At 44.3% G+C, this 24,367-nt stretch overlaps 1 protein-coding gene and 1 long non-coding RNA gene across 3 annotated transcripts in view; both read right to left on the reverse strand.

Moving 5' to 3' along the window:
• Positions 1-473: 473 nt before the first annotated feature.
• On the reverse strand, positions 474-11,226 carry LOC132778090 (uncharacterized). Of its 2 annotated transcripts, none has more exons than XR_010910152.1 (3): positions 10,802-11,226; positions 4,364-4,476; positions 474-897 (listed from the first exon to the last, which is right to left on the reverse strand). It is a non-coding gene; the product is annotated as an uncharacterized lncRNA (long non-coding RNA). The 2 variants fall into 2 exon arrangements; XR_010910151.1 differs by lacking the exon at positions 10,802-11,226 and adding an exon at positions 7,521-7,666.
• A 5,144-nt stretch (positions 11,227-16,370) lies between these two features.
• The window catches only part of TRPM4 (transient receptor potential cation channel subfamily M member 4), a 33,654-nt gene continuing 25,657 nt past the window's right edge, over positions 16,371-24,367 (reverse strand). Inside the window, exons 20-25 of the mRNA XM_067469980.1 lie at positions 23,847-24,015; positions 22,602-22,783; positions 22,055-22,187; positions 19,989-20,061; positions 18,772-18,868; positions 16,371-16,671 (exon numbers count right to left, since the gene is read on the reverse strand). Of these exons, the coding sequence (XP_067326081.1) occupies positions 16,667-16,671; positions 18,772-18,868; positions 19,989-20,061; positions 22,055-22,187; positions 22,602-22,783; positions 23,847-24,015 (659 nt within the window). The 3' untranslated portion in view covers positions 16,371-16,666. The remainder of the gene's footprint in view (positions 16,672-18,771; positions 18,869-19,988; positions 20,062-22,054; positions 22,188-22,601; positions 22,784-23,846; positions 24,016-24,367) is intronic.

A 24,367-nucleotide genomic window follows, 5' to 3' on the forward strand; every position in this document is an offset into this window, starting at 1 on the left:
TTGTCTTAAATCCCACCATGAGCGGGGGTATTCTCGCGAGATCTCTTTGAAATCTCGCCCTTAGCTCTCTTGGCTTCCTTTTGCCCTTCTCTGCCGCACTTCCGTCTCCTCCATCTTTCCTCTCAACTCAGCCATTTGTTTATAGAGAAGCCTCGTTCTAGCCAAAACAAATTTCGCTTCAAGGTCAGTTTCCACTGTATTTTTAGTCTTAATGGCGGATTCTTCCCCTGATGTCTCCCAACGTTAGGGTTTCCCCCATTTATCTCTTTCCTGATGTAGTAATTGTTTCTCTCTTTTTTTTCCAGTTATATTTGGATATACTTGAATCTTCAATGATTATTACTTTCTTTGTTGTATTTAGTTATATGGTTTTTTTAATTAGTGAAAAGGAATTTTCTCTTACCCTTTTCCCTCTTTCACAATCCAAGAGCCTCCTGGACGTGTCCTCCTGGAGTCTCTAGGTCCTCCGTTTTTGCCGACTAAGGGGCTATTTTTTTCTTTATTTTAAAATTATAGTAATAGGGAGCTTTCTCTCCTCTTCTTCGTCTTGTTTTAAAATGTGGGCTGGTCTGCTGTAAATCGAGATCCAAGTCCCGTATCGCCTTGCCGTGGTCCGCTGTACCCTGTGGGTTCCTTCCCGGGTCGTTGAGCCGCCATCCTTGGGGGGCGATGTCTCATTGACCATCGGGAGGTTGACCATCGGCCCTGTGGGTTTTGCTGTCTCCCTGGTGTTGATCTGCCTGGGAGAGGGAGCTACATGCTCTACCCAGTCACCATGCTCGGCTGGCACCCTGAGAGCCCTCAAGGTGTCCGTCCAGCAGCCATTCGCCCTCACCGGAAGTCCCAAAAGTCATTACAGTTGTTCAGATGTGCAGGCTGGCAGGGTTAGGGGTCTTCCTGTAACAAGGATAATTAAAATAAACATGATATAACATGAAATCCTACTAAAACATACACAAAAAATTAGAAATTTAGAAAGGGTTTGCACCTTCCTCCTCTACTTCTGCAGCAATTGAAATAAGCTGATGAGAAAGGTGAAAAGTGGGAAGAGGAAGGGAAAGCTGGGACAATTCAAATCAGCTGGAAAAGTGGGATGACGGAGAATAAACCAAATTGCCAATTTGAAACAGTTTGATATAGAAACAGGAACACTGATGGTCATAACCATGCATGTATAAAACACTCAAAATTGACAGTGGACAGAGACAGTTTGGTTTCCCTTGATTTCACCCTGTCCATCTCTTCAGTTCCCTTCTACCCTACTCCTGGCTTCTACACCCAGCCCTACTTTTGGGAGGTCTGTTGAAGACACCGACCAATTATCTTCCTAAGGCGGCTTTTCTTCATAGTAAAAAATATAGTTGCCCTTTTTACAATAACAAGGTTAACACAACACGAATAAACAAATACATAGTAGCTTTATACACATAGCAGGCTTTATACACTGGAGCTCCACACAGTAGGCTTCACTCTCATATAGATGCCTCCTCAAAAAGACTGACGAGTTCCCTCACTGAGGCAAAACTAACTCTAACAGGCTTCGGCCTACTCTCTCTCCTTAGAGCAACGCCAGCTCTGGACCACTAACTCTAACAGGCTTCGGCCTAACTCTTTCAGTGTTTGATTCACACTTTGTAATAAAAAATACCCAGTTAATATTGAATATTTCTGACACATTTCTATGTTTTATAGTTAGTGTACACATGGCATATACAGACATTATCCAATGCATTCTGATTCAGCATATACTAGATATGGTCAGGTCAGGTCAGAATCTCTGTAATTCGGAATAAATTCTGAAAGATTTGCTTTTTGAAGCAATTTCAAAGTTTTTAAGGTAATCGGAAGTCCCTTTGCCCTTCCAAAGCTTTTTCTGCCATTTCTGCTCCGAAGCAATAAGTGGGTCGGAAATGATTCAGCGTTTCCCCACTACTGGTCCCTGGCCTTGGCTCAAGCGGATGAATTTCTTCTCTCTCTCTCTCCTCTCCCCTCGCTTCTGGCAAGCATTTTAAAACAGAATGGTGAATTTCCTCTCTCTCTCCTCTGAGTGCTTCACCAGCCCCTGGGTGTGCGCTCTCAGCCCTCTTTCCTCCACGCGCTTGCCAATGCCGGGATGCCTCTCTCTCCCAGCATTGGGAAGGAAGAGGCCCTGGCAGTGCGCATCCAGGGGCCATGCTCTACTGCCCGGCCACTAGGCCTCCTCAGCCAGTTGCCCTGACGTGGTGAAGCCGCCTCTGGCTGAGTGAAGCGGTTGGCGAGTGTGCCCGTCACTGCTTCCTATCTCCTTCCTCATGCTTCTTACGTCCTTCCTGGGTCTGGCCTATGCCACATCACTCCCGAAGGTCGCCTTTGGCCTCCTTCCTCACACTGGCCTGCACTGGGCATGGAGGATGCAGCGGGGAGGAGGACCTCTGATCATAGCGATCTACCTGCCTTCCTGTCTGCCTAAACTTCCGGGGACAGGGGGTGAAAACTTGTATTATTATTATCATCATTATCATCATCATCATCATCATCATCATCATTATTAGTTGTTGTTGTTGTTGATTTGTTCAGTCGCTTCTGACTCTTCATGACCTCATGGACCATCCCAAGCCAGAGTGCCCTGTCTGCCGTCACCTCCCCAGCTCCTTTGGGATACCATCCATCCATCTTGCCCTTAGTCAGCCCCTCTTCCTTCCTCCTTCCATTTTCCCCAGCATCATTCTCTTCTCTAAGCTTTCCTTTCTTCTCATGATGTGGCCAAAGTACTTCAACTTTGTCTCTAATATCCTTCCCTCCAATGAGCAGTTGGGTTTTATTTCTTGAAGTATGGAATGGTTGGATCTTCTCGCTGTCCAAGGCACTCTCAGAACTTTCCTCCAGCACCATAGTTCAAAAGCATCTATCTTCCTTCGCGCAGCCTTCCCTAAGGTCCAGCTCTCACATCCGTAAGTGACTATGGGGAATACCATTGCTTTAATTATGCAGATCTTGGTTGCCAGTGTGATGTCTCTACTCTTCACTATTTTATTGAGATTGGTCATTGCTCTCATCCCAAGAAGTAAGCGTCTTCTGATTTCCTGGCTGCAGTCTGCATCTGCAATAATCTTTGCACCTAGAAATACAAAGTCTGTCACAGCCTCCACGTTTTCTCCCTCTATTTGCCAGTTATCAATCAGTCTGGTTGCTATAATTTTGGTTTTTTGAAATGTTTAACTGCAACCCAGCTTTTGCATTTTCTTCTTCCACCTTGATTAGAAGGCTCCTCAGCTCTTCCTCGCTTTCGGCCATCAAAGTGGTGTCATCTGCATATCTAAGGTTGTTAATGTTTCTTCCAGCAATTTTTACCCCAGCCTTGCATTCATCAAGCCCTGTACATTATTATTATTATTATTATTATTAGTATTATTATTATTATTATTGAGACTGGGTGACCATCTGTCAGGGGTGCTTTGATTCTGCATTCCCTGCATGAAGGTAGAATGAAGGGGGTTGGACTAGATGGCCCAAAGGGTCTTTTCCAGATTATTATTATTATTATTATTATTATTATTATTATTGAGGCTGGGTGACCATCTGGAGTTTGGGCAAGCATTTTAAAACAAAGTGGTGAATTTCTTCTCTCTCTCCTCTCTGCTCGCTTCTGCCTGGAGTCTGGAAAGCATTTTAAACCAGCGTGGATGAATTTCCTCCCTTTGCTCCCCTCCTTTCTGGAGTAAAACAACTACATTCAAAGTAAAGACCACTCATTGAAACAGGAAATAAGACTTTCAAACCATTATTTGGAATTTGGAAGTCTCGGAAGTTTCAAAACGTTTTGAACATTTTTTTTCTATGAAAATCGGAATTGATTTCCAAATTTAACCACCAGCGGCCCCTATACCTGAAACGAGTTTTGAACCATTTTTTTAAATCAAACAAGCCCAATATCTACTTTCTTTAAACCTTATACATTCACTTCAAAAATTCTCATTTACAACAACAGTGAACATGGTCAGAAATATTAAATATTAACTGGGTGTTTTTGATTACAAGTCAAGCCCTGAAAGAGTGAGTAGGCCGAAGCCTGTTAGTGTTAGTTTGTCTCAGTTGAGAACTCAGTCAGTGTGAGGTAAATCTCTGTCTCAGAGTAAAGCCTTGTGTGTGGAGCTCCAGTGTATAATATTCATCTCCTTTCACACTGTTTTTATGATATGTTTTTACGCAAAGCAGAGGCTATTTCAAGTCTCTCTTGGCCCATCTTCCTCACAAGCTTCTCTCTGAAGAAGAAGGGCAACAACACTTAGAACTTGAGAGATTGAGGATGTCATTAGAGAGGGCAGTAAAGGGGTGAGGGGGAGAGAGTATTCATTTCTTCCTGTCCCTTCCCCTGTAGACTCACATCCGAGAATGTCACACGGAATAGCTCAGTGCTGGCAATGTCCACGCGGTTCCAGGCCACAGCCAAACTCATCTCACCCAAGTGGTAGGTGGTCTCACTTGAGTGCCTGCAGGCTGTCAGGAAGAAAGAAAAAGGACAGTTGACACTATTATAGCATTAAAACCTAACATCAAATTGAAAACCTAGCATCAGTAACTTAAAGTTGACATCAATAAATTAAATTACACATAGTCAAACAAAATTCTATAATAATATAGATCTAAACAAGACATCCACAGTAGTGTACAACAGCCAGCAAGGGTTCACCAAACAGTGCGGGCTGGTTATGTGATCGTTGGGCTGGTGTGGACAAGTGAAGCCTAAATAAAAATAATTCTCAACCAGAGGCTTGGCAATGATCTCTCAACCATCTAATCCTCCTCCTCTCCATATGCTAGTATGCAAAAGTAGATCTTCAGTTGTTTATTAAAGGAGAGGAGGGAAGGGGCCAACTTTATTTCTTTAGAGAGGGAGTTCCAGAGGTGGGGAGTAACCACGGAGAAGGCCCTCTTGTTCCCACCAGCTGTGCTTGGGATGGGGGTGGGACCAAGGGCAGGGCCTCTTCTGATGACCGCAGTGCCCGGGATGGTTTGTAAGACGAGATGCAATCTGTAAAATAGCCTGGACCCGAGCTGTTTAGGGCTTTCAAGGTAATGACCAGCACTTTGTATTTAGCCCGGAAACAGACCCGAAGCCAGTGGAGCTGCCGCAACATGGGAGTGGATCTCTCCCTGTATGAAGCTCCTGTTAGCAATCTGGCTGCAGTCAAATACATTTTTTAAAATATAGATTTTTATTGAATGCTTTTCTGGTTCTACAGATTAAAATATAGATGATAGGGAGGGGGAGAGGTTATGGGGGTCGGAAAGGCTCATGGTTGGGGAAGGAACGGGGACTTATATGTGGGGAGGGGGTACACCCAAAGGGGAGAGTAGGGTTATGGAAAAGGGAGGGAACATCTTGACTTCCCAAACTAATTCTCCATGTGTGCCAGGAAATAAATTGGTGAAGTAGGAGTAGAAATCTCAGTTCTTTTCTATATCTTCGGCTTCTCTCCTGCTCATAATCAAATTTGCTCCGTTTTCTTCGTCAGTTTAAAGTTTTCTTCTTTAGTTTCAATTGTAGCCACCTTTCTTTGTAATCCTCTCTTAATCATTAGTTGGGTATTCGTCAAATAGTTTCCAATCTGTTTTCTTTATTGATCTTCCTTTTGATTCTTTTTTTAAAATTTTATTGTGAGTTTTAATATTTACAACAAGTGTGAATAGTCAGAAGTCAAAAGTCAAAAGTCAGAAGACAAAATGAAACATAGAAAAAAAAGATAGAAATAATACACCAATACCGTGACCTCAACCCCACCAGTGCCCATAGTGATTAAAATTGAACTTCCCAAAGTCTTCTGAGAACTTAAATAACTTTGGTTTGCAATTAACTTCTGTACACTCTTCTTAGGATCACCTTCCATATTTTTCTTTTTCATAAGTTTGACAAATCTAATAAAAGTGGAATCTTTCTGGATTCGATGAAGTCCGAGAAACCTGACCAGTCTGTTTTTCTTCGGGTTTTGTTCAATTTTTGTGATAAACAGTCCATTTGCACTAATGTCAAACACTTTGATTATCCAATCTTCTGCACTGGATATTTCATCTTGTTTCCAAAGTCTTGCGAGTAGTAATCTAACTGCGGTGCTGAGTAGAAAGAGGATCTTCTCTTCATTTTCGTTTAACTTTTCATCCGTAATCCCTAATAGATAAATTTCTGGTTTTAAGGAGAAGTTGGGTTTTAGAATCTGTTGTGTCATCATATGTATTTCCTTCCAAAATTTTTTAATTCTCTTACAAGTCCACCATGCATGTATGAAGGTCCCTTTTTCTTCCTTACATTTCCAGCAAAGGTTGGCTATCCCTTTATTAAATTTGGCAAGTTTATCTGGAGTATAATACCAGCGGCATAACATTTTAAGCCAATTTTCTTTTAGGTCATTAGATGCCGTATATTTTAATTTTTTATTCCAAGTTTCCTCCCATTGATTTGTAGAAATGCTATGCCCTATGTCTTTAGCCCATTGTACTTGGCAATTCTTAATTTGTTCTTCTTATGTGGACCAGGTTAGGAGTTTTTGGTATAAGATTCTAATTAGTTTTTTGTCCTTTTGCAAAACTGTTTCCCATAGCCCCTCCTCTTGGGCAAAGCCTATTTTGTTATCTTCTCTGAAACCTTGTTGAATCTGCAAGTACTGTAACCAGGTTATATTTTCATTTAATAGTTTTATTTCATCGTGAGATTTTAAATTTAATCTTCCATTGTCGTTTTTTTAAAAAAAAATTGGTTGTAGGTTAGCCAATTTTCCTCTCCTAAATTTTTCTTATGTCTAGCTTCTACTGGGGATATCCACCGAGGTGTTTTACTATACAATCTTAATTTGTATTTTCCCCAATTTTTGATAAGTGCTGTCCTTATAAAATGGTTGCTAAAATTTTTTTCCACTTTCCTTTTGTCATGCCAAAGGTAGCCATGCCAACCCGTTCTCAAATCATGCCCTTCCAATGTTAGTAGATTCTTGTTTTTTTAAGATGGCCCATTCCTTAATTCCAACCAAATTACATGCCTCACAATAAAGTTTAAAGTTTGGAAGGCCCAGGCCTCCACTTTTCCTATCACCCGTAAGCACTCTGAAATTTATTCTTGGTTGGCCATTTTTCCATACAAATTTTGTAATTTCTTTGTTCCATTTTTTAAATAGGTGGTCATTCCTGATTATCGGTAGTGTTTGAAAGAGAAATAAGAGTTTTGGAAGAATGTTCATTTTCAGTATTGCAATCCTGCCTAACCATGATATATTTTCATATTTCCATCTCTCCAAATCTTTATGGATTTTATTCCAGAGGTACTCGTAATTGTTTTTTAATAATTGCGTATTACTTTGTGCAATCGTTATTCCCAGGTATTTTACTTTGTTTTCGATCTTTATCCCTGTGGGTGAAACGTCAGGAGAGAATGCTTCTGGAAAATGGCCTGAAAAAAACCTACAGCAGCCCAAGGTCCCTCCCATTGCATGTGAAAAAGGAAACCCCATCAGCAAGGGGAGGGGGAATGCTGCGCATGCGTACTTACTTACCAGAAGAGGCTGGACGGGGTCATCGTCGGGGTCCAGGGCAGGGTGGGAGTGGCGGTGGGCTGGTGGATTGCCGGGAGCAGGGATCGTGCCTCCGGGCCCCAGTTGTTGGTTGGGCGAAGAGGAGGGGCCTCGGGGGCGGGGAGGAGGAGGACCGGCAGTGCCCCCTCCTCGGCCTCCCTCCCCACCAGGAGGGCCCAGAGAGGTCCCTGCTCACGCCGCCTCCCTTTTTTGTGGCCCGGCCCTGGCCCTGGCCTCGCCTCCATCAATGATGTTCTTCTCCTCTCTCCCTCTTCCTGCACAGGAGGAGGGGCTGGAGGGGCCCCTGTTTCCTGGGCAGGGGGCGAGGCAGCCCCGGCCTGCTCCCGCCTGGGTTGGGCTCCCCCAGGGCAGGGAACAGGCGGGGCTGTAAAACCTGGGGCTCCTTGCGGGCCACTACCTCGTTCGTTTTCCGGGCCCAAATTAGGGCCCGGTTCTCAGCTGCCCTTTGAGCTCACCGTTCTCCAGGGGCCCATATGGGCCTCCTTGGTGATGAAGATATCGATATCACAGGCATCCTTCAATAGGCTGCAGACTGAAATGACAAGGAGGAGAGGTTGTGAGGGAGGGGGCCTGGCTGTGATTGTGATGGGGCAGGAGGGATAGTGAAAGGGGGCTTGGGGGTCCCATCCTCTGAGAGGGTGTGCTCAGTCACTTTTCCTTACAGAGCTTGGCCATGGCCTTCCTCTGAGACAGAGAGTGTGTGCCCTGCCCAACTCCATCCAGGGCTGAAGGGGGGGGGGGGGGGTTAGACCCTCCTATTCCTTAGGAAACTTTTCCATGGCCTTTCTCTGAGGCTGGGAGAGTATGGCTCATCCTCTAACCATCTCCTCACATTGAGAAATTTCCCCTTGACAGGGCACCCCGGCCTCTTTCCTAGCATGGAGAAGCACTGAGCTCATAAAATGTTCCAGGGTTGGAAAAAGGCCAATATCTCCTGAAAGGAGGGAACTCGGACCAGGGCCCAGCAATAACAACAACAACAACAATAATATGTTATTTATACACGGCCCTATCTCTCCAAAGGGACTTAGGGTGGTTTACAGACAAAAGAACCAAGTGGCAAACACTCATTGCCAAAACAAACACCAAACAGCAATAAATCACCTGGAGCAGGCATGGATCCCATGGAAAGCAATGGTTTTAGCTTTGATCACTTTCTCTTGCATCCTTTGGGGTTTGGGACAGAACCATAAGATCCCATGAAAAAAGTGGTTTTACAACACCATAAAGTAAAAATATCAGAAAATGCCAGGTACCAGGAGGAAGGAGGAAAGAGGAAGTCCTGATGGCTCTTTGTCATAGAGGATGGAGCGACAGCACCTCCCTGTGGCTGGATTTGAGCCTAACTCCCAAAGGCACCAAAAAGCCAGAGTCAACACAACACAACATGCCTCCTTTTTGTTCTGTCTGTCTTTGCCCTGTCCATGTATACTGAGACCTGCCTTGAGTCCCCTTGGGGCGGAATATAAATAAGGTGTTATTATTATTATTTATTATTAATTAATTATTATTATTATTATTATTATTATTATTATTTTAAACAGGTGTCAATCTCCTTTAAGGTAAGGGGCTTTAGGCAGGGCAAGGGATCTCTTGATTTTCGGATATTGTTGTTTCTCCTGATTGAAAAAAAAGTAATACTGACTTTGTGATGGATGTAAAAGATGAATATATTGTCAGCACATAATAATAATAATAATAATAATAATAACAACAACAACAATAATAATCTTTATTTATACCCCGCCACCATCTCCCCCAACGGGGACTCGAGGCGGCTTACATGAGGCAATGACTCTTGGCAAAGGAACTTCTTGGAGGCTGGGCCCAATCCTTCAATGTGCATTGTCAATTTTACTATAGGGGGGCTGCCCCTATACAGTTCCAATGAATCTAACCTTGGTTCCTGTTTGTCCAGTACTGATGGATACTTTTCCATTTATGCAGTCTGGGGATGTTAGATTGCGATATCTCAATAGTGTTAAACAGTGGAAGCAGCCGTTTACAATCAATGCTTGGCACAGAAACAGATTCCCACACGATGGAGGAAAACTGAGGTTATTGCCATTTTTAAACTTGGTAAAGATGCCTCCAACGCCAAGAATTACCGACCAATGTCTCTCCTTATGTCATCTGTATGCTTAAGAGATGGAAGAGAGTTACATGCATTTTCTTGATTTGGAAGCAAATCTGGAGAGGCACAGTTTGTTACACCTTTATTGGGAAGATTCTGCATTGCAAAATCTGTTTAGAGCAGGGGCCCTCCGAGGTCATTTATCCACTCCCTGTCCTAAACTTTAGGCTTAGGATTGCACTAAGTCTGAAATGACTTGAAGAGACAACAAAAATTGTTCTTCATTTTAAAGATTGTTTGTTCATGTTTTTTCACCCTACAAAATGAAATCTGTGCAGTGTGCATAGGAATGTGTTCATTTTTTTCACACTATAGTCCCCCCCCCCCCCCCCGACTTCTGCTTTTAAATTGAAATCCACAAGCATGTGGACAATTTCAACAGAAAGGAAGAAGAAACCATGAAAACAAACACAATCTGGCTACCAGTATTTTAAAAAACTCTAAAATCATAACAGTACATAAAGAACAACACTGAAAAACAGAGGAATTCCAGACAAACAACCAAGGCCAACCCCCCCCCCCCAAACATTTTCAGGTTAAAAAACCCCTGGTTTACTCATGAATTTTAACCGGTTAACCAAATTCCCATGCTAAGTCTATGATACGCAAAAAATTAAGAGTCCCTCCAGAACTGCAAGCACTATCTCAAGCAAATATTGATTTATTCACACTGTCGTTACCTGCAGCAATAGCCCATGTAGCGAAGCAACCAAGTTGGAGGGGGGGGGGTTGAATGCTCTCATTAAGGAGGCCAGACTTGGTGGAGGTGGTTGACAGGGACGGAGCTGCAGGCTATTGAAGGCTGCTCTGCCCCCTGCTGTGCTCTTTGCTTCAGCGTGAGCTAGGGGGCAGGTTTCACCCCCCCATTTTAACCCCCCCCCCCCCCGAATTTTTTTCTGGCTATGGCCCTGGGGCCAACTAATCACCTCTCAACAAAAGATTCCCTGAGGCATTAAGAAGCCAGACCTTGAAAACTGCTAGGTCATTAAATGCTAATCAAGGTGGCCAATTGCTACATTCACACTTGCCTCCAAGAAACACAAGTTCTTTCTCCCACCCTGGACATTCCACAGATACATAAACCAGGTTTTCCTAGTTTCTGACAGACCTCACAACCTCTGAGGAGGCCTGCCATAGATGTGGGCGAAACGTCAGGAGAGAATGCTTCTGGAACATGGCCTGAAAAAAACCTACAGCAACCCAAGGTCCCTCCCATTGCATGTGAAAAAAGGAAACCCCATCAGCAAGGGGAGGGGGAGGGGGAATGCTGCGCATGCGTACTTACTTACTAGAATTGGCTGGACGGGGTCATCGGCGGGGTCCAGGGCGGGGTGGGAGTGGCGGTGGGCTGGTGGACTGCCGGGAGCAGGGAGCGTGCCTCCGGGCCCCAGTTGTTGGTTGGGCGGGGAGGAGGGGCCTCGGGGGCGGGGAGGGAGAGGACCGGCAGTGCCCCCTCTTCGGCCTCCCTCCCCACCAGGAGGGCCCAGAGAGGTCCCTGCTCACGCCGCCTCCATTTTTGTGGCCCGGCCCTGGTCCTGGCCCCGCCTACATCTACTATATTCTCTGGTGCCTTCCTCCTCCTGCCCAGGAGGAGAGGCTGGAGGGGGCCCTGTTTCCTGGGCAGGGGGCGAGGCAGCCCCGGCCTGCTCCCGCCTGGGTTGGGCTCCCCCAGGGCAGGGAACAGGCGGGGCTGTAAAACCTGGGGCTCCTTGCGGGCCACTACCTCGTTTGTTTTCCGGGCCCAAATAGGGCCTGGTTCTCAGCTGCCCTTTGAGCTCCCCGTTCTCCAGGGGCCCATATGGGCCTCCTTGGTGATGAAGATATCGATATCACAGGCATCCTTCAATAGGCTGCAGACTGAAATGACAAGGAGGAGAGGTTGTGAGGGAGGGGACCTGGCTGTGATTGTGATGGGGCAGGAGAGATAGTGAAAGGGGGCTTGGGGGTCCCATCCTCTGAGAGGGTGTGCTCAGTCACTTTTCCTTACAGAGCTTGGCCATGGCCTTCCTCTGAGACAGAGAGTGTGTGCCCTGCCCAACTCCATCCAGGGCTGAAGGGGGGGGGGGTTAGACCCTCCTATTCCTTAGGGAGCTTTTCCATGGCCTTTCCCTGAGGCTGGGAGAGTATGGCTCATCCTCAAACCATCTCCTCACATTGAGAAATTTCCCCTTGACAGGGCACCCCGGCCTCGTTCCCAGCATGGAGAAGCACTGAGCTCATAAAATGTTCCAGGGTTGGAAAAAGGCCAATATCTTGCTGATGGGGCAAAACCCCATCAGCAAGGGGAGGGGGAGGGGGAATGCTTCCCTCCCCGCCAGGAGGGCCTGGAGAGGTCCCTGCTCACGCCACCTCCCTTTTTTGTGGCCCGGCCCTGGCCCTGGCCCCGCCTCCATCAATGATGTTCTTCTCCTCCTCCGTCCTCCTGCCCAGGAGGAGAGGTTGGAGGGGGCCCTGTTTCCTGGGCAGGGGGCGAGGCAGCCCCGGCCTGCTCCCGCCTGGGTTGGGCTCCCCCAGGGCAGGGAACAGGCGGGGCTGTAAAACCTGGGGCTCCTTGCGGGCCACTATCTCGTTCGTTTTCCGGGCCCAAATTAGGGCCCGGTTCTCAGCTGCCCTTTGAGCTCCCCGTTCTCCAGGGGCCCATATGGGCCTCCTTGGTGATGAAGATATCGATATCACAGGCATCCTTCAATAGGCTGCAGACTGAAATGACAAGGAGGAGAGGTTGTGAGGGAGGGGGCCTGGCTGTGATTGTGATGGGGCAGGAGGGATAGTGAAAGGGGACTTGGGGGTCCCATCCTCTGAGAAGGTGTGCTCAGTCACTTTTCCTTACAGAGCTTGGCCATGGCCTTCCTCTGAGGCAGAGAGTGTGTGCCCTGCCCAAATCCATCCAGGGCTGAAGGGGAGGGGGGTGGTTAGACCCTCCTATTCCTTAGGGAGCTTTTCCATGGCCTTTCTCAACAATCTGAGAGACTATCTATCAGACTTCTGCTTTAAAAAAGGCTTCTGTTTCAGGCTGTATCTATTCTATAGAATCAATGCCGTTTGAGATCACTTTAACTGTCATGGCTCATGGAAGGTGTACCTTTATCAAGTCTGTAGCTGTTACTGCCAAATTGTGCTGATACCTCATCCAGCTACAAATCCCCCAGTTCCACAGCATCGGGCCATAGCGGTTAAGTGCTGTCAAGCTGCTATAATTCTACAGCGTAGATGCACCCTCCGCCTTCTTCAAGAACATTCACAAGTTATATGGTGCCTTCTTTTTCCTCCCCCATCCCACGTCTGAACAGCTTGGATGCGGCTGTCCACTGTCTCAATGCACAGTTCTACCACTTGGATTTGAAAGTCTCCCAGTTCTTCCAAGGCCTGGTTGAACTGAAGGGTGGCCTGGCCAAGACCTGTGAGTCCCTAACCTCCTTGAATGAAGTCCCCACACGCAATCAGAAAGAGCTTGGATGCACTGATGGTGAGGAAAGGAAGATGGGGTTGGCCTAGATTCATGATGGTGAAGCGATGACATGCGTATCAGCACTGACATGTGTAGCCATTTTCAATGACACGTGGCCGCATACAGCTGCATACAGAGAAGTATGGGGTCGCATGTGGAGAAAGACGTCTCATCCTTGGCTCCTGCACAGCCATCTGCAATAGCTAAGGATTAAAGTAGTGTAGACACTCTGCCACCCAAACTTCCCTTCTGGGCATCATAGGTATCCATGGGACTGTCTTCCACATTGCTTTTGCTTTGCTTCCTTCAACAGCAGATCCAGAACTGTCTAGGACTTTAAAGGTCATAACCAGCACTTTGAATTGTGCCCGGAAACAAACTGGCACCCAGTGGAGCTGCTGCAGCAGGGGGATTGTCTGTTTCCTGTAACCAACCCCAGTGAGCAACCTGGCTACAGCTCTTTGGACCAGCTGAAGTTTCCAAGCACTCTTCAGAGGCAGCCCCACACTGAGCATGTTACAGTAATCCAGATGGGATGTAACTAAGGCGTGTACCATTGTGGCCAGATCTGGCTTCTTAAGAAACCAGCACAGTGGGCGCACAAGTTTTAATTGTGCAAAGGTCCTCCTGGCCACTACAGATATCTGGGCCTCCATAGTGGTCACTGAAAACTCTTGTTTTGAAACATTGCAAGTCTCAAGGATTCCGTTTTTTTGGTAAATACTTTATTTCAATGTTTCAAAAATAATATTTTCCAGAATATCAAAATTAACAAAATAACACAACTTCTTCCTTCTGCTATTTGCTACTGTTTCCATTTTTTTTTGTTTCTATAAGAGTTCGCTAGCACCACTAGAAAAAAAGTAATTTGTATCTGAGGCCCCTTCAACACTGCCATGTAATCCTGATTATCAAATCAGAGAATCCTCATTATCGGCTTTGAACTGGATATTTGTCCACACTGCCACATAATCCAGTTCAAAGCAGATGATCTGGATTTTATATGGCACTGTAGAGGGAGCCCTAAAGTATTTGGCTCATTGGGGAATGATCCCCAACCATGAACAGAAAGGTGTGTAGCTTCCTCTCTGATTCGTTCTAGAAGAAGGATAACTTCAGGCTTATGTGGTCTTCAAAGTAAAACAAAATTATGATCTCAATGGTCCACCAATGTGGCACAAAGGACATAATCAGTGTGACTTGAGAGTGAAGATATAACTGGTCAGATTTCCAATGCTAAGTGAACAATCCCCGATGCTTCAAAAGGCACATGTGATGAGGTCCCAGGTTATGTGATCCTAGAGTATTTTTGAACTGCCTTGCTTGCGAAGGACCTGATCCAACCAAGGTCCTTTCCAAGAATATTGGCAAATAGAAGGCAATAGTTGAGCTAACAATAATTCCTGCTCACTGCGATATCACTCCGTTCCCTTATAATGCTCTCCAGTCAGTTAATCAGTCCCCGTTCAATACAACTTCCTGTCACAATGAGGTTGCCATGGCTGCTATGCTGTCTGAGTAGCAAACTTAGGGTTAGGAATCAAAGGCCAGGCAGTTGTGATTAAATGGCAACTTGGGCTATGTACACATATATTTTCAGAGGTGCTTGTGTGGATTGCCATAGAAATACGGGAAGCTTCTTTACAACAGGAGACATGGAGCCCTTGCACACAGCCCCCTATCCCAGAATATCAAGGCAGAAAATCCCACAATATCTCATTTGAACTGCGTTATCTGAGTCCACACTCAATCCCACACTAATGTGGGATTTCTTGCCTCGATATTCTGGGAAATAGGGCTGTGTGGAAGGGCCTATGACTGCCATGCTTACATATTTGAAAGGATGTTGTAAAGGAACAGCAGGCTTCTTTTCTGCTGCCCTGGAGACTAGGATTCGGAGCATTGGGTTCAAACTATAGGAAAGGAGATTCTGCCTGAACATTTGAAAGAACTTCCTGACTGTAAGATCTGTTCAGCAGTGTAACTCTCTGCCTCGGAGTGCACTGGAAGCTCCTTCTTTAGAGGGTTTTTAGCAGAGGCTGGATAGCAATCTGTCAGGGGTGCTTTGACTGTGGCAAAGGATTAGACTAGATGTCACATGTGGTCTCTTACACAGCTCTATTATTCTAAGGGCCATTCCACACAGCCATATAAACCAAAATATCAAGGCAGTTAATCCACAATATCTGCTTTGAGTGGGTTATGTGAGTCTACAATGCTATATAATCCAGTTCAATGTGGATTTTTTTTTACAGCTGTGTGGAAGGGGCCTAGGTCAAACCAATGATCCAGTAGTTGTGTACTCTAGATTTCCTAACTGGATATTCTCCCAACATGGAATTTTGCAGTACAATACATTTAAAGGTTATCAGATTGGGAAAGACTGACCTGGTGTGATTCATACTACACACAAGGGCCTTGGCCATGGTTTGAACTGCATGTGCTTTGTCCCACCTTTTAGGCTTTCCTTTCAGACATCTGGCTTACCCGTAGGAAACAAAATGCTCTGTTGTGTAGACCTTTGATCTGATCCAGCAGAGTTCATCTTATATTTCTGACTTTCCTTCATCTACTATGTCTACTTCTTATAGGAGAAACCAGGCATTGAAGTGGATACTCTCTGCTCACAAAGATACGTGCCCTTAGATCCTCAGTCATTCTCATTCATATTACACAAATATAAATATTACATTGTCGAAGAAAATCTAACAAAAGATAAGCAGACAAGGATACATATTCATTGAATCGCACTGCTGTTGTGTTGAGTAGTGGTTTTAAATTGTCTATATCACATTTATTCTCACAGCAGCCTTTAGAGGAGGTAGATCAGTCTTGTTTTGATTGCAGAAATGGAAAGTATGGGCAAAGTAGGGTTTTTGCAGGTGAGTTGAACCTGGAGGCAGGAGCAGTTACTTCATAGCCTCTGGGTTTGGACCTTCCTTCCGTCCAAACATAAGATGTTTAGAATGATCCATCAGAGACATACATAGAATGATCCTTTAGTTTTTGCATGTTTGGTTTCTAGGTAGCAATTTTTCAAGTGAAGGTTGGAATGTGTAGATGAGGGTATTTGATTTCTAAATGTCTTTAATCAGGACTGGAGTTCATATAGCTCTATGTCATCTTCGTGATTTGAAAAGTGCTTCTCTACTGGGCCTAAAACAGCCCAAAGACATTGTAGAATTGCCTTTCCATTGGCAAAAGCACATGGGGCATTTTGCTTTTCACACACACACACACACACACACACAGTTTTAAAAATTCTGTGGGGATAAGAATGCAGCAGTGAGGTGTAACTGTCTTTCTGTGCAGGGTGATGTAGCCCTGAAATCCTGATGGATCGATTGCAACAGATGGCATGGACTGTGCAGTTTCTTCATAAGTGCTTGTGGCAAATCCATTGGCGGCCTGGTGTCTGTTTGGTTTCCACAGGCTTCTGACAATCAGACATACCTGAGATTTTGTAAGTGGCCAGAGGCCAGAGCAATTTACTTCTCTTGAGTAAATGCTAGTCCTTCAAGAAGTTCAGTCTGCAAGAAAAGAGATTAACATGTGAATGGTAAAATACACCACTGAAAGAATTGCACCTCTAATGGATCAACAAAGCTAAGTTTAATATGTAGATGAACAACATTATGTAAGTATCAAGCTTTTGGATTATTTTATTTCCAATATAAATACAGTATTCCCTTGCTGCCTCACAGTTCGCTTTATGCAGACTTGCTATTTCGCATTTTTTTTAAAAAAATAATGCATTTAAAAATAAATATGAATTTATTGATGCTGGTGGGCCATTGATTGGCACTGGTGGAGGGAGGGAGCTGAGGCGTTGCTGTCAGGGAAAGAGGAGGAGGAGAGGAGGCCAAGGGAAGTACCACTACCTTTGACGAACCCTTCGCTGCTGCCTTCTCCCATTCGCGCCTCCTTCCTACTGCAGCGAATTTCCCCTCCCTCCCTTTGCCTCCTGTCCTGCATGCCTGCCTGCGCCACCGGCCAAGGTGCCCAACGAGGAGAACCAGCTGGTCTCCAAAGAGGGATGCAGGCGGGCCCAAGGCCCAAAGGTGCTGGAGGCGGAGGGGACAGGATCAGGGACAGGCTTGGGAGGGCAAGGGCCGCCTTCAGCAGAGAAGGCCTTGGCCGGGCAGGAGATGTTTAACATCTTTACTAACGATCAGCCATAGCAACCATTCACAGAGTTTTATATATGCTGACAACCTTGGCCTAACATCACAAGTCAAAATCCAACTTGCTAATGCCTTGAAAGATCTCTCCAGCAACTTCAAAGATAACCACCTGAAGCCTAACCTTGCCAAGACACAAGTGTATGTTTTCCACCTACGTAACTGTGAAGCCAACGGGAAATTGAAAGTTACCTGGGAAGGTCAAGAGCTTGAACATTGTTTCCATCCTAAATACCTTGGTGTCATCTTAGATCAAACTCTGGCATTTAGGAAACACTGCATGAACACAAGCACAAAGTTGCTGCATGTAATAATATCCTGTGGAAACTTACTGGGAGTGCATGGAGTGCAGACCCAAAATTGATAAGATCATCAGCCTGGCCTTATCTTACTCAACTGTTGAGTATGCCTGCCCTGTTTGGCACAAGTCTACCCACACGAAATAAGTGAACATAGCATTGAACGTAATGTGCAAAATAATCACAGGATGTTTTAAACCTACACCTGTTGATAAAATCAAGGAAAAGCTTCATGAGAACCACCACTTCTCTTAATGTTCTCCCAGCAGCTAAACCTCTGGACAGCTAAACCAGGAAATCCCAAATGGATGGCCCCCCACAAGGGCAAACAAAGAATGGGCAACTTGGAGGTCCCTGAACAGACTCAGAAGTGAAATGGGCAGATCAAAAGATAACCTGGCAAAAAAGCACTATCAAAAAGAATCCTCCACCTTGTGCGACTGTGGAGCAGAACAGACAACTCCGTATCTGTAAGCTTGTCCGCAATGTCCTGCCTCATGCACAGAGGAAGAATTGTTTGAGGCCAAAGACAATGTGGTTGCTGTTGCCCGTTTTTGGTTAAAAGATACTTAGCCACTTGTGCTCCTTCCATTTTTATCAGTTTTATACTAATTAATAAGATCATCTGCATTGAACTGGATTATATGAGTATTCACTACCATATAGTCCAGTTCAAAGCAGATAATTTGGATGTAGAAGGCGCCTCAGGAATTACATTCTATGATTTGAAAACATTGGAAACAGCTGCCAGACAATATAGACAACATTGAATAAGATAGACTAGAAGGCATCCTTTACTCCTAGTCTAAAAATAGTTCTTCAAAAAACAGTTGCAACAGTCCTCAGCAGATCTGAACAACAGAAAGAACAGGGTAGACATAGGGATATGCGGTATGGGGATTCGCCCTAGCACAACAGATCAAGTTTACACTTCAGTATAAAAACCCAAGTCTCCAGTAGTACAGCCTTCTTCATATCTATTTTCAACTTAAAGAGATTGCTGCATAATGTTCAATTAACTCATATAAATGGACAAGCATCCTGTTAATACCTGCAAACATGCACACAGAGTGATGTATATTGATAGTATTGTATTTTAGTACTCACGATACACATAGTCAATGTTTGTATAGTCCACCCATCTACATACCCTTCTTCCGAGTGGGAGGAGCCTGCCTCCCCTTTGCTATGTCACTTTGAGCCAAGACATCAACCATCCAAGACAGGGCACTGGTGCAGTACTCCATCTAATCAAAGTAAGTAGGATGAGAAGTGAGATGGGAGAAACATATCCTGTTGGGTCCTCAACAGAAATGTGGTTCCGTTTCTCTTCCTGTTCTTTATGAATCCACTTAACTGCCTGTCCTCATTTTCCAGACGCTATCATTTTGGCCTCTTTAGCATTACAATCCAGAATATCAAAGCAGATTATCTGCTTCGATCTGGATTATATGTCTACACTGTCGTATAATCCAGTTCAAAGTCAGATAATCTGTATTTTATATGGCAGTGTAGATGGAGCTTTTGTGTATCTTAGTCTTTGATTTCCTCCTTATAGTATCACAAATAGTTCATGGCCAGAAAGATCCAAGAACATTGTATTCCTACAAGGAATGCTAGAGGATCACCTAGGTTTCTCCTCTTATCTTGTGTAATCTAAATTCACTTTTCCTATGGCCTAATAGTCACAGGGATGTCTTCCTTTCCACTCACTCCTTTTTCTGCCAAGCATGTTACTAAACAATAGCATTCCAAGCTTATCTTACTATTTTTAGATAATAATCATCATCATCTTTATTTATATCCCGCCACCATCTTCCTGAAGGGAATCGGGGCGGTTTACAAGGCACTCCAAGGTGCACATATAACATACAACAGGTAAAAATGGTACAAAAGTATAAAACAAGTCAAATAAAATTATAACAACAACCCCCATCAACACATGTAGCATAAAATAAAAATAATACAATTTTAAAACAACAGTAGATAAAACTAGCAGCTGTCAATTCGCAAAGTGCCAGGTGTCAGCTTCATATGGTCAAAGGCCTATCTGAACATCCACGTTTTCAGGTTGGAACGGAAGAACTGAAGGGTGGAGGCTAATCTAATCTCTTTCAGGAGGGTATTCCAAAGCTGGGAGGCCTTCTCTCTTGTCCCCACTAACCGTGCTTGAGACGGTGGTGGGACTGAGAGGAGGGCCTCCCATGTCGATCTCAGAGCCCGCAACAGTTCGTGAAAGAAACACAGTCTCGAAGATAGTTTGGACCCAAAGCGTAGATATAGTTCCCATTGTTTCTTTTTCTCTAAAAGTCCTTTATTGTATCATGTCACTTCCGTACAAATCTCAGTCATGACCCTTCCTCATACCTGTGTCTCAAGGGTCCTCAAACGTCGCTCTGATTCCTTGATTTCGGAAAGTTGCTTCAAAACCTGATCAACTCTGCAAAGGAGTGAGGTGATTAGTACCAAAACGGTTCTTTCCACTCTGGCATGTGCTTAACTGGAAGTCACTTTCCTACCTTCTATAAGGATGCCCTAGATTGTACTTTATAAGCTCGCTGGCCTCAAAGATCGCTCAATGCTGTTTCAAAATATGGTCAAATCCTTTTGGAGCATTATGAATGCATAAGCACTATAGTTACAGTGCTACACAGTGAATCCAGGCACCATCTCTGCAATCCTTATTTGCTGGACAGCAGTCACTACGATCAATGGAGGTCTGTTCTCTTGTTGATTGGGAACAAGCTAACTGATGTTCTCATCTCCTCCTGTGAGAGATCTCTGGCACAATGGGAAGAATAAGGACCCTATCATAATTCCCCCTTGTGCTGTGGGTTGGTCATATAAGGGGAAGTGGATCAGTCAACTGCTTTGTAGGGATCATGAATGCAAGTTATGTAGGGATTGTGGACACAGTCACAAGTGCGTATAGTACAATTCCCATATCTGCAGGCAATAGATTCTTGGACTTACTGAGGACATAGGAAACTATGGATAACAGTAAACCTTATTGAAATGAACAACTTTTATTAGAAGTTACCATAGCATTGTTTTGGAAGACATAGGTAATTCTTTAAAAGGACATATTTTGTCAGATGCAGTTACCGGGGTCGTACTGCATTCATAACTGCTTATCAGGATTTGGCCTATTCATTTTAGGATGAAATCCTTTAAGGTGTGGATATACTTAGAGATAAATGCATATTTTATGAGAATAAACAGTGGGCAGAAACAGATTGGTTTCACTTGATTTCACCCTGTTGACAAATTTGTGTATAAATGGAAAGGTTTGTGCATATCTCTTTGTTCAAAGTTCACAGACACATGCAGGAATAGGAAGGAATGCATGTATAAAACACTCAAAATTGACAGTGGGCAGAAACAGATTGGTTTCACTTGATTTCACCCTGTCCATCTCTTCAGTTCCCTTCTACCCTACTCCTGGCTTCTACACCCAGTCCTACTTTTGGGAGGTCTGTTGAAGACACCGACCAATTATCTTCCTAAGGTGGCTTTTCCTCATAGTAAAAAATATAGTTGCCCTGTTTACAATAACAAGGTTAACACAACACGAATAAACAAATACATAGTAGCTTTATACACACCGCAGGCTTTATACACTGGAGCTCCACACAGGAGACTTTACTCTCATATAGACGCCTCCTCACAAAGACTGACAAGTTCCCTCACTGAGGCAAAACTATCAATAACAGCAAGCCTTATTGAAATGAACAACTTCTATTCGAAGTTACTAGGCATGTGCAAAAAATCAGAAGTGTCGTAAGTGGGGTCAGTTTCATATGCTTCATACCTACGATGCAATATCCGTCGCACGCAAGCATTCCGCACCAAAAATTAAGAAATCGAAAATTACCCTATACTTTTTCATTTCAGTTTTGTAAATCTTGGAAGGTTCCAAAAATCAGTTTTATATTCAATGCAAGCATATAAAAGCAGAGCCAAAAAGGTGCTTGCCTTGTCTTTCCTCTGTATATTAATAGCTTCTTGCCATTAAGGGTGAGGAACAGAAGGATAAGTGTTTTCTGGGAACAGCACAGAACCCTGGGAACTGTATTTTGGGAAGGGAGAAGCCCTATGCCAGAGAATTCCAAAGGTCCCAACCTAAACTACATTTCCCAGAATGCATCAGCATCAGAAAGCACCAATCAGGGTGGCAGAGAGAGAGAGAGATTTGTCCTTCTCTAACAAAAGCAAGTGAATGGTTGAATCTGCAAAGAGGAGGACTGACTGATACTTCTAAGAAGTAAATTTCTATGCTTGACTTGGAAAGAAATCCCTAAATGGAGGGGCCCCATACTATAGGGGAAGCATATTAATTAGTTTAGAAACTGGATTGGTTTCACTTGATTTCACCCTGTCCATCTTTTCAGTTCCCTTCCACCCTACTCCTGGCTTCTATACCCCAATCATACTTTTGGGACGTTCGCCGAAGCCGCTCTGTGTCTTCGTCACGTTTCTGCCGCGCCTGAGTAACTAAGTAGTTTTCTTTCTGCACTGATTCCCAGGTGAGCAGCCGTCCATCTTGGGCCTCAGAAAGTTCCAGCACTGTGTCAGAAAAACACAAGACAAAAGAAAACAAGAAACTCCATGTGAGGAAGACATATATATTTCACTGCATTCATCAATGCCTCAAGTTGGCCATCTCCCAATACAATATCCTCCAGGCATCTTAGACCATCATTGTGCAAAGGTTCTTCACAGGTAATAGGTCGTAAATCATTGCTCCTTCTTAAAGCCAGTTCTTGTCGGCCACAAAGGACAATAGTTTCCACAACTAGCAGAAGTTTCTTTCTGTTTTATTCTGCCAAACTGCATGAACTCTAAGGTGTAGATGCACCTTATGTCTATCCAAATGCATTATTGTCCTAAGCTCTTTGTTGCTTATTCTATAAGTGACTAACATGACTGCTTCCTTGGAAACATTCCAAACAATAACTTTCCCTTCCCTGCTGTACTCACAGAAGTGGCGTCCTTTGGCTGACTGCACCTTGCGGACATGGCGCTTGAAGAAAAGGTGGAGATGGCTGATCAGGATGAAAGGTGGGGCCAATGCTGGGCGGCTATGATACTCCAGGATCAGGTTGTAGCGCTGGGATTTCCAATAGATGTCACTGTTGCCTTGCACCTTGGAAAAGGTATAGCTGTGAGGGAGTGAGAAAATGAAAAGCTGACTAAAGATTTGCATAAAGCATAAGCAGGTGCAAGAGTCAGTGTGCTGTAGTTTGAGGGTTGGACTATGTCTCTGGAGGTAAGGGTTTTGTATTATAGATTAAGTTACGATATTTTGGGTTGTTGTGAGTTTTCCAGGCTGTATGGCCATGTTCCAGAAGCATTCTCTCCTGATGTTTCACCTTCATCTATGGCAGGCATTCTCAGAGGCTGTGAGGGCTGTTGGAAACTAGAAAAATTGGGTTATATATTTGTGGAATGTCCAGGGTGGGAGAAAGAATTCTTGTTTGTTTGAGGTAGGTGTGAATGTTTCAATTGACCACCTTGATTAGCATTTAATGGCCTAGCAGTTTCAAGGTCTGGCTTTTTACTGCCTGGGGGAATCCTTTGTTTGGAGGTGATTAGCTGGCCCTGATTGTTTCTTGTCTGGAATTCCCGTTTTTTAGTGTTGTCCTGATTTTAGAGATTTTTAATACTGGTAGCCAGATTTTGTCCATTTACATGGTTTCTTCCTTTCTGTTGAAACTGTCCACATACTTGTGGATTTCATTAGCTTCTCTGTGTTGTTTGACATGGTAGTTGTTAGAGTGGTCCAGCATTTCTGTGTCCAACAGTCCTCTCAACCTCTGAGGATGTCTGTCATAGATGTGGGTGAAACGTCAGGAGAAAATGCTTCCAGAACATGACCACACAGCCCGGAAAACTCACAACAACCCAGTGATTCTGGCCATGAAAATCTTCAACATTACAGTATTTTGCTTACAAACAGTGCAAGCCTCCTTGGGTCCCATATGGGAGAAAAATGGGGTATAAATTAATTAAATAAATGAGACTATGATGCAGGTCAGAGCATGAAGTACTCAGATAGCTGAACCAATGGTTTGACTCGACATCAGGCACTTTCCTGTGTTTATAATTCAATGCACACGTCATACATAAAGACCTTATGCAATGCACTGTGGTTCAGCACATCCACTTGCTATGAAACCTTATACAGTCAATCCAAAAACTCTCATTCAACAACAACAGTGATACCTGAACATGGCGATGAGCAAATTGAGAAGCAGTATGTTGGCTACGAGAAGGAAGACCACAAGGAGAATCAGCACCAGCCAGTTGGCATAAGTGTTGGTGCAGGGCTGTGCGTTCTCCATCAAGATGGCCACGGGGTCATAGGTGCAGTTGGATGCCGCAATCAGAGCAGCTGGGAGGCAAAAGACAAAAATAAAGTGAAAGTTTGCATTATTCATGAGAGATAAATCCCTATCATGTTGGCCCAAACAATAATCATCTTCCATCTCCCTAACTAAAAGTACACCTAAATACTAAAAAAAAGATCATTCAGTTTCTGGACTTTTTTATTGCCCTTTTCTTTATCTTTCTCATTGCTACTGGTGGCACAATGGATTAAACCTTTGTGTCAGCAGGACTGCTGACCGAAAAGTCAGCAGTTCAAATCTGAGGAGTGGAGTGAGCTCCCATCTGTCAGCTCCAGCTTCCTATACAGGGACATGAGAGAAGCCTCTCACAGGATGGTAAAACATCTGGGCATCTCC

The sequence above is a fragment of the Anolis sagrei genome, chromosome 6, assembly GCF_037176765.1.
Source record: "Anolis sagrei isolate rAnoSag1 chromosome 6, rAnoSag1.mat, whole genome shotgun sequence".
NCBI lineage: Eukaryota > Metazoa > Chordata > Lepidosauria > Squamata > Dactyloidae > Anolis > Anolis sagrei.